This window comes from Sinocyclocheilus grahami, unplaced genomic scaffold (genome assembly GCF_001515645.1).
Source record: "Sinocyclocheilus grahami isolate Dianchi unplaced genomic scaffold, SAMN03320097.WGS_v1.1 scaffold427.1, whole genome shotgun sequence".
Taxonomy (NCBI): Eukaryota; Metazoa; Chordata; class Actinopteri; order Cypriniformes; family Cyprinidae; genus Sinocyclocheilus; species Sinocyclocheilus grahami.
In genome coordinates this window covers 290270-301351 of record NW_015505606.1, presented here as the reverse complement: position 1 = coordinate 301351, position 11082 = coordinate 290270, and the positions used below count along the sequence as shown (strand labels likewise).

At 36.0% G+C, this 11082-nt stretch overlaps 1 protein-coding gene across 1 annotated transcript in view; it reads left to right on the top strand.

Moving 5' to 3' along the window:
• The window catches only part of LOC107551558 (folliculin-interacting protein 2-like), a 25783-nt gene that overhangs the window by 451 nt on the left and 14250 nt on the right, over positions 1–11082 (top strand). The window contains exons 2-4 of the mRNA XM_016233199.1: positions 9601–9677; positions 9793–9855; positions 10458–10529. Of these exons, the coding sequence (XP_016088685.1) occupies positions 9601–9677; positions 9793–9855; positions 10458–10529 (212 nt within the window). The remainder of the gene's footprint in view (positions 1–9600; positions 9678–9792; positions 9856–10457; positions 10530–11082) is intronic.

The following is an 11082-nucleotide window of genomic DNA, read 5'->3' as shown; positions in this document are numbered from 1 at the left end:
ACACACACACACACACACACACACAGTTCTGCGTAGCGCGCGTCCAGTTAGCTGAGCCCAAGTCCATGTGTTATGTAACTCTTTCAGTGCGTTTATACTTTCAAGTTTTGACAGGCTATTTTTTTGACAGTACATCTATTCTGCATTTATGGCTTCTATTGTCTTTCTTGTCGGAGTGGGTCAAGAGGGGTTTTGTGGGAGAGAGTCAAGTGGTTTACTGACACTACTTGTCTCATGTCAGGAGTAAACATTGGGAATGACAGGCAGTGAAATTGATATAGAAATTGTAAAATGAAATGTTAAGTGTGCAAGTTTACAAAAAATAAATAAATAGTAAGTTATTGATGGCGAATCCTTCAAGTTCCCACTTCAAGTTTTTCAGTGAGACCAGAATATAGTAATGCTTGCATGTAAATGAAAAGCCATCTGTTGCTTTTAGTTGAGCTATTTAAACTACACCTGCAATTAAGTCTGTAGCCAATTAATTTGCATGATTTTATACAATACATTAGCAATTGGCTAACATGCGTTTTAAGCATTAATGCAACATACTGGACTCTTTCCAAATACATGGTCAGATGACTAATCAGCAGAGTTTCCTAGAAGGAAGTGACACTGCTCACCTACTGATAATAAAACATTGATTCCAGTGTTACATTGGAGATTCAAAACAACAGAACTGAACTGTAAAGGGATCTCCCACAAATTGTATCACCTCAACTTTAGTTCAACAATCACTGAAATTGATTTAGGTCAGAATCACCAGGTTTATCAAAATATGATGTGCAATCATTGGACAGAAGAATAAATAGTGTGCGCTCTCTGAAAAAGGTGCTATTATATATAAATTGGAAATATAAGTGTTGTTTGTGTGATATTTATATATTAAAAAAAAACTTGATAGGCTTTCTAAGAAATGTGGAAAAGTACTAAAATTTTTTAAATGTTGTGCTGACACCAAGTCATTGTTCTTTTAGTGTCATTTATATATTGTTATATTATTTATTCATTTTAGTACTTAAACATTTATTTCTGTTAGTTGACCGTGACATTCCATATGTTCGTTTAAGTTTTTCATCTGATATTTATATATTATTTTATTTCAGCTTTTAATAACCGAAAAAAATTTGAATAGTTTTATAAACTGTAACAACAGTGCACCTAAGTGGCGTTAAGTTTTTAGTCACTGATGCCATTGTAGAAATGCACTATTTGCAGTCAGTCAGTTTATTCCGCATGTAAAAATATCTCAGAAACCCTTTATTATTGGACAAAACCAGTAGTGTTCGGATCATCATGTGATCTCAAAATGTCTGACCCCATTAGGAGACACACTCCATGTAAAATAAATCTGCTTTTAATAGGTTTACTGGTATGATCTCAAAACTAATATTTCTTTTCATCTTTTTTTTTTTTTGGAGGAATTATTCCACATTGAACCTTTACAACTTTCTCTTTGTGGGGTGGGGGGTGAGGGAAGCATATGACTGACTGATTATTTGTTGCAACATGCATGCTTAGTGTTAGCAAAGAGAACATGTTAGTTTGTTTGCAGAGGTAGGCAACTTTGGCCAGTGAGAGTGTCCTATGACTGTGTTTGGATCACATGCTTGATCTCAAAAGTAATATTTCTTTTTTGAGGGAAAATTAAAGTGCACCTTTACTTTTTTGAAAAAGTTCACTCTCTCTTTGGGGTGAAGCATATGACTGACTGAGTATTTGTTGCAACATGCATGCCTAGTGTTAGCAAAGAGTACATGTTAGTTTGTTTGCTGAGGTATGCAACTTTGGCCAGTGAGAGTGTCCTATGACTGTGTTTGGATCACATGCATTGTGAGAGGGTGTGTGAGACAGTCATGTGACGTTTGAGCTGTATTCAGTCAGTCATCAGATAGACAAGTAGAAACCCCTCAGTCTTTGAACACATGCTACCCAAAAATGTCTCTCTCTCTTCTGTCTCTTCATCTGAATCTCCCCATCATTCTGTTTTATCCTCTTTTGATTTCATACATGCCGTTTGATTTGGAGAGCTTACTTCTAGACAAAGTAAGAACTCATTTTTAGAGAAGCCGGATGAGTGTATGTGTGCAAGTATGCATACACACACACTCTCTGTAGCATACTGAGAGGAATATCTGTGAAGATGAAGATTAAGAGTCGCAAGAAAAACACTGCAAGGTGGTTGTTCATTCCAGAGGATGCTTCATGGAACAGGTACACGGAGTGTGTGTGTGTGTGCTCGCGATTTTTGGGCCACTATACAAATACGGGAACCTTTTACTTTGATTATGAAAGGAATCTGCTCCCAAATATTTTTTGCGTGTACATGTGTGAAACATATAGTAATGAAGCAGTTCTTGAAGCATTGTTACACAGAGTTAGAGGGGTCCTATTATGCTTTTTCACTTTTTCAACTTTAGTTAGTCTGTAATGTTACTGTTTGAGCATAAAAAAGATCTGCAAAGTTACAAAGCTCAAAGTCCACTTCAAAAGGATACATTTTATTTAACAGAAATCACATTTCAAAAACTACAACGAACGACTCGTTTGGACTACAATGCATATTTTCCGGGATTTTTGATATCACAAATATCGACGAATGGGACGAGACCTGGTTGAGCTGCACACTAGAGAAGGCAATGAGTGTTATCATTATGTCTGAGACACGCTAGCTTTCCCAAGGCAGATGAACAGTGGTTACAATCATCCAGGGTTTAAATCGCACTCAAATTGATTTGATTTTGACGCAATATTTACACTGAAGCTGCAGGTGGCTATGGTAAGAGGCATGACATTTCCCAACCAGGTGCCGAGTGCTGCCAATCACAACACATACTGGCCCAGCTAACCAATCACAGCACGTTTCATATTTCAGAAGGCGGGCTTTCATTTGATACAGGAACTATTCGAGCCATTCATGCCAGACTGGGGAGAGAGGTGTTGTAATGTAAAATAATGTGTTTTTCAAACAACCTAGAATTGCCTGTTCTAGTACACCCCCAAAACAAAATCAAGACTTTGTAAAAGAGCATAATAGGACCCCTTTAAGGCTGTTTTGAGCAGACTCTGTGACCTTTTCAACTTCTGTGTTAAAAATGAACAAAAATAAAATATATACTACAATATGCAGCTCTGACCCACCTTAGCCAGCCACTAATATCAGAGTTATGATACTGCATTGTTTCTGTCTAAATAAAATGCAGCATCAGAGCAGCCTTAAATCAAGTACATATAAATATGTATATAATTTGTAATTTAATGCATATTTAAAAAATATATAAATAATATAACAAATATTTGTTAATTTTTATATTATTTCCATATGTATTCATAAAATCTAATTTATAATTATTCTTATATCTATATTCATAATTTACATACATTAATTTTAAAACTAAACCATTTAATCTCTTTTTGAACTTTATTTCAGCTGTAATTTCTTTGTATTTCTTATGCCACCTCTGTGCAGCATTAAACAATAAATTGATATTTTTGCGGTAAATATGCTACTTCAGATGCAGTTTCTGTGCTGTATAAGTCATTTTATGCTTGATCTTGAAGCAGTAATGTTGACACGAACATGCTAGAAAATGTTTAGCATATATATTGGTATAAACCATGTACATTTTTATTTTTTAAATCTGTATTTTATTGTATCTTTTACAGTTTTATTCAACTGCTGCTGAAACTGCTTGATGTGTGACCTTTGCATGAGGGTTGCTGGACTTTTTTTGCGGGGGGGATTCTACACTGATTGATTTTTGGAGGGAGCAATAATGTAAAAATGGTAAATGAGTTAAATAGCACTAGCATTTTTCTACACTTAGTGCTGAGTAAAAGCATTATCACATTAGTCCAAATATTTACAATCATCAAACATGCAAGGAATGGTGGATATGTAAAACTTGTGAATGAGTGTTGGCAGATTTCAATCAGCCCATCTGAAATGGTTCGATCTGTAAATCAGTGTGTGTATGTGTGCTACATTGATCATATGACACAGCGGTTGCTGTTCATGTGACCTGAAGTATCAGGAAAGTCCCAATAAGGATGTGTCATAAAGGCTAATTTATTATGAGTCATTGTTCTTTGCTTTTTAAAACTGTATCACTATTAGTTAAATGTTTATATGTGTGTGTGTGTGTGTGTGTACGGGTTTGGCTTCACATATGAAAATTGAAATTGAAAATTTCCTCACAAATATAGTAAAACTTGTTGAAACTGATCTGTGAGGATATTTGAACAGGTTTTCACTTTTTGAAAGGCTTATAATTGACAACTCTAATGTAAATTGGTTTATGTGAGGGTTAGGTTTAGGATATAGGATTATTTTAGTATAAAAACCTTTGTGTTTCTCACTAGTCCTCACTAATATAATATCTAGGGTCTGTGTGTTTGTCAATGTGTAGTAGCAGTTCCACCCCAAGAAAGTGTTTTTCTCACTCTCTTTCCCTCCATCCCTCTGTCTCTCTCTTATATACTGGCACACACATACACTCACGCAAAGTCTTAGTAGGAGAGGATAAAGAGAGCCTGTGCCCTCAATGTGTGTGTGTGTGTGTGTGTGTATAAAGGATAAAGAGAGCCTGTGCATAGCAGTGTATTGTTCAGCAGCTGTGTTAGAAAAGACTGATCAACATATCGTCTAACACACAAACATTCTCACATTAACACTAAGCAGTCCATATACAAAGTCCGTTCACTCAACGCAAACAGACAAAGTGATTGCTAACTCACACATGGACACCGATATAACAAACACACTACATCATCTATGCAGTCAGAGAGAAGGGGCGCTACCGACACAGTGTGTGTGTGGTTTTGTGTGACTTGTGCACTCAGAGCTCGGACAAGCGGAGATGGAGACTGTGTGCCTGGGTTTTCTGTTGTTAGATTGTGGTGATCTTCTGATGTTTAATAGAAGAAACATGCAACTGTGTGAATGGTCCACTTTCCGTGCCTTCCGCCGCTTTCTTGGCCAGTTTCAGGCATCTTGTGATTGTTATTCATACCTGTTTTGGATGTATATGTAGTGCTTGGAGTCTAGAAATGAGTGTCTGATCACTTTATCATACACCAGGATGGAAAGCAGGTATGGTATGTCTATTTGTGAGTAGAACATTTATTTTTGCAATGGTGCAATTATATGTGTATTGCTTTATTGAAAGTTTTTGCAGCTTTGTGGTTTTGATGAAAGGAATAGTTCGCCCAAAAATGAAAGGTGTCATTGTTTACTCATGCTCATGTCCTTCCAAATTTTCTTTCTGTGCAACACAAAAAAGAAATTTTGAAGAATGTTTATGCTTCTCTTTTACATGCAATGTCAGTGAATGATGAACAGGGAGTGCCAAGCTCAGAAATGACAAATATAGCACTATAAATATAGTCCAAAGGAGTCATGTGCTATATTCCAAGTGTTCCGAAGCCATACGATAGTTTTGTGTGAGGAAAAAAACAAAATGTACACTACCGTTCAAAAGTTTGGGGTCAGAAAGAAAAGAAATCAACACTTTTTTTCAGCAAGGATGGATTAAATTGACAAAGTGATGATAAAGACTTTAACACAAACTTTCTATTTCAAATGAAAGCTGTTGTTTTAAACTTTAAATTAATCATAGAATCAAAATTATTTTTATGACTGTTTCCACAAAAATATTAGGCAGCAACATTGATAATAATAAGAAATGTTTCTTGAGCAGAAAATGAGAGAAAAGCCTATCAGAATGATTTCTGAAGGATCATGGCACTGAAGACCAGAGTAACGACTGGTAAAAATTCAGCTTTGCCATCATAGGAATAAATTACATTTGAACATATATTCAATGTGTCTTTTTTGATTGAGTGACACCTTTCAAAATTAATGAAAAATCTTACCACCCCCAAACTTGAATGGTAGTGTAAGATGTACTTCACTGAATATTCACTGGAATAGCATGAGGGTGAATGACAGAATATTTCAAGTGAACTATTTCCAGTTGATTTTTTTTTGGCGCTTATTTTATTTGTTATAGAATTGGAAGTTAAAATCATTTTCAAATAACCAGAAGACCATGTGATATTTCAGTTTTTCTTTTTTAATAAATCTGCAAAAATGTCAGCAATTCTGTGTTTTTCTGTCAATATGGGGTGCTGTGTGTACATTAATGAGGAAAAAAAATTAACTTCAATGATTTTAGCAAATGGCTGCAATATAACAAAGAGTGAAAAATTTAAGGGGGTCTGAATACTTTCCGTACCCACTGTGTATGTGTGTATATATATATATATATATATATATATATAAATAATACACTTTTCACCTTAAGGGCGTTTTAAGGGGATCATGTCTTCAGAATTTTCTTTCAGAAATCAGACAGCAATTCAGTCACAGTGAGGTAATAAGGAAGACATAGGACAGATTCTATAATAAGAACCTACAATAATAATTGAATTGTTCCTGACTGTGTAGCACCTGCAGCTCTGCATGCCCTCCTGAAGAATCCCATCATTAGGAATGTTCAGCTGAAGTTTAAGTCCGTGATCACAACGGTTTGACTTTAATGGTTTCTGCACAGCTTGTTTTATGATAGTGTCACAAGATTTTGCAAAAAGGCTATTAACAAAGAAAATGGTTCTCAGTTCACATGCGAAGGAAAATGGTCAAAAACAAGTCAAGTTATGACTTTTTGGCAAAATTTACTCAAATTGTTTTTTTTGTGGAAACTGTATTTTCTTCACAATATGGTTAATATATTTTCACTGTAGAAATATTAAATCAAAGCTGAATTTTTTTTGTCAACCCATCTATACTCATCCATCTAGACAGTTGTTATTGAATGTCTCTGGCTCTCTGAACAGAGTGTGATTTATTGTCAGTAAGTTGTCACATGATTGGTCTGTTTATTCAGCTCTTCAGCTTTTGTCACAAAGAGAGAGACAGAATAACAGTGTGCGTGTGTGTATTGCTATTGAATTGTGTCTTATGGTGGAATTTTGCGGTTGCAAACACTTTCATACAATTTCTCATGTTTGTATTAGTATTATTTGCTCAAATATTTAGTTTAAATACTGTTTTGACCTGTAGGTTAGATAAAGATAATCAAGTGAAAATGTAAAAAAATTAAGATCTTTTTTCTTTATGATGACTTGATGGTATTTTCAACTCATTTGTTCCGAGATATAGCAAAAAGAACACTATTATTCAAAGGTTTGGGGTTCAGTCTTCAGTGTCACGTGATTGTTCAGAAACCATGCTAATATGCTGATTTGGTGGTAAAGAATAATTTTGTTATTACTTATGTTAAAAACAGCTGTGCTGTTTAGTATATTTTTGGAAACAGTGAAACTTTTTTAGGCATTTTTGAAAAGAAAGTTTAAAAGAACACTTATTTGATATATTACATATATTTTATTTTTATTGTTTATTTATTTTTATAACAATTTAAAAATCTTTACTGCCACTTTTATACATTGAATGCATTCTTGCTGAATCAATGTATTAATTTCTAAGAAAAAAATTCTTACTGACCTCAAACTTTTGAACAAAAGCTAACATTAGTCTTTAAAGGCAATATGTAATTTTTCGCCGCTAGAGGGCGTGTATTCAAAACAAACAAAGAAACAAAGGCGTAGTTTGATGACGCTGTGACTGAGTGTGGAATCATGGGAGTTGTGGTCTTCATCCCCACAGCCGACACAATCCAACGGGGATCAGGCAGAAGTCATGTTCATGGATGAGCTAATGATTTATTAACGTAGTAGAATGAAGCAGGGTGAGGCTGAAAGCCGTCGAAGCGAAACGAGGCCGCTGAACGAGCGTGACACACGGCTCGAAAGCAGCGGAGCTTTTATTATGCCAGTCAACCGCTTCCGCTCCTTCTGGTCGTGCGTATGTGGGAAAAAAGCAGCGCTGTTTTATCATACTAGATATGTTTGAAAGTTCTGTTATAATGCTACTCTGTGCGGTCGTCACCTGTCTAATATAACGCATAACACATTAAAGCGTCTTTGGTGTTTCCATGTTTTCTACAAAACAAAGCCGGAAATCGAGGGGTTATGATGTCATTGGCAGGCGACACAATGACACTATGGACACGGTCCGTGTCACTAGTTAAAATTGCTTATTTCTCTGGATTTAAACATTCTTCGAAACATTTGGTAAAATGTAAGTACACAAGTCAGCAAAATATATAACACTGTTCTAGAGGTTTTTGGATATTTTAATAAAAAAATCTTACATATTGTGCCTTTAAAGGTGCATTGTGTAAATTTTAGCGGCATCTAGCGGTGAGGTTGCGAATTGCAACCAATGGCTCAGTCCCCCGCTCACCCCTCCCTTTAGAGAAGCTACGGTGGCCGATACAGGACTAAGATGTCGTCGGTAAAGACCGCAGAGAGCAATGAGATTTCTTTACAAAGGTAAATTAAGGAATTATATTTACTTATTTAATAAATCAATGTTATTGCGAATATTAATGTACTTGTTAATCATTGTGTCAGTGTTTTATTCGCAAGAACAACAAAGTGACTAAACGCGCTGTGTAGAGCAGTTTGTCCGTTTAGGGCTACTGTAGAAACATGGTGGCGACTTCCATGTTAGGGGACCCGCGGTGTACGTAGATATAAATTGCTCAATCTAAGGTAATTAAAACATAACGGTTCATTAAGTAAGGTCTTTATACACCCCTGAAAACATAGTTATGTATATTATATTGCATTTCTGTCAATAGATCGTTTGTAAGTCACTTTTCATGCCCTTGTTGGTTGAAAATTCACTACTCAAACACTTTTGCGTATAATAAATTAAGACTATTAAAAAAAGTAAAAAATATTGTATAATTGTATTATAACAATTTGGAAAAAATAAATTTTTAACATTGTGTCATTTTCATAACAGTTAAGCACTTTTTTAACTTCTAAATTAACATAACGTTAATGTATCTGCCCATTGAGTTTATTATGCTACTTTTTTTAAAAAGGTGCTGTATGTAGGATTGACACCCGAGTGGTTGAACAGTCCAAATTCAAAATATCGGAGAGGGTTTTTTTCACCCGGCCCCTCCTCCTCAGAGGTTGCCAGATTGACATCACCAACAGGAAAAAGCGCACTTGACGATGAATGAAATAAAATACGCAGTGTTTTCCGCCAACTGGCAACCCGGGGTGCCGGAATACAATTGGGTAAACTGGCAGTGGGTGGTTCTATTATATAGTTTGCAAGAGTGTGATTATAAAAACAGTGAGGTTGTGAAAGCAGACTAGTGAGTAGATTAGTTTTCCTAAACAACTCTTTCAGTCTGTATTTTAAAAACATTTTCCCTGAAAGATTGAGTTGGAATAGTGAGTAGATGAGTTTTCCTGTTTGGTGTGCTGATGTTTAATGTCCCTGATAACCTTTGTAGTCTCATTTAGCAAATGTCTTTAAAAAGACAAGTAAAAGCTTCAGTAAAGGGCGGTATAACTGATGTACTTTACTTTTTTTTTTTTTTTTAAATATCTGGAGTTTGACCACAAAACTTATTTAAGGCATTTAACCAAAAGACTTCAAGATGATGGAACCAGAAGTGCTAGAATGCTAACTTGTTTCCAGGTGTTGGCATACAAAATATGTCATCCTTGCAGCACACTTGTTAGTGTGAGCATGCAGTTTTCCAAACTGGTCCCTAATGAGGTTCCAGTTCGGTTAGTAAGGCAGCATGGTAGCTCACTTGGTTTCGGAACAGCACTTTCATCTGTTTATTTTCTTAAGTCTTTCTTTGACTCATCCAAACATACTGTTTCTCAACATAGCCATTATACCACTCCTCTTTTCAGGAGTTTGCCGCGTGCCTAGTGCTCCTCTGCTCTGTCTGGCTCGGAGCGCATCTTTCTTTGCAGGTTTGTGTGGAATGCTGAAGTTGCGTGAGCATGTGTTGATCTCACATGGACACGTTTTTTTCCTGCTGTGTGCTCTGACTATTTAGCCGTTAATTGATTTTGGGCCCCTCACATAATGCACTTCCTCTGCCTCCGGTCCTGTTTTACACCTGGTTTTAACATACACTGGTGATGCGGTCACAACAGCGAAGACAGAATGTTATTTACACCTACAACTGATATGCATCCTGTGATCAGATCGTGAAATATTTTGCACCCTATTCACATCTGTATTTAGCACTGTACACTTGTGATTTGATCACCGAAATGGATGTTAGTACCAAGTGTGAATGGAGTCAGTGTCATTGTGGGTCATTTACGAATGGGACTGCAAGGTTTCTAGGTTATGGGGTTAACTACGTGCTTTCAGATGGGTGCACACTTTTGCAGGTGTTTGGTGTGTGTCTGTCTCTGTGGGATACTAACCAGCATGCTCTTTTGAAATGGGCTTGGGAACCCAACACCTTCATCAAATCATCCACGACGTGAAGCAATGCAGACACACTTCTTAACGTTCTTCAGAATGCGGTTGAATGTGAGGGTGTAATGACTCTCTTTTCTAGCCCACAGTAATCCAGTGGACATGCCCAGCAGAGGACACAGTGAGGATGGAGACAGTGGCATCGCTCGCTCAGGTATGCATATATTTATAAAGGACAAAGTCAGAGCATACTTTATGCAGATTCAGATTGTCCAAAGCATAGCAAGTGAATAGTCCCTTTGAGCACACGTTACCGTTCAAAGGTTTGGGGTAATTAATCATTTTTATTTGAATAAATAAAAAAATTTTTTTTTTGCAAGGATTTCTGTTTCAAATACATGCTGAAGTCATGCAGCCTTGGTGAGCATATGTGATGTCTTTTAAAAACATCTTAGCAACCCCAGACTTTTGAATAGTAGTGTACTATTTGGACATTCATTCTTACATTGTGGGGGTAACAAACCTCAATACTCAAGTATAAAACGTCTGTGCTATTAAACCATATATGTTATTATTTAGATAGCTATAGATATGGCACCTTTTTTTCATCATCATACTTTTTTTATTTATTGATTTTAATGATTTATTGATAGTGGATATTTAATTATGCATGTTAATTTTCCCTACTTATATATGTAATTATATACTTATCTGTGTGTGTGTGTGTGTGTGTGTGTGTGTATGTGTGTGTGTGTGTGTATGTATGT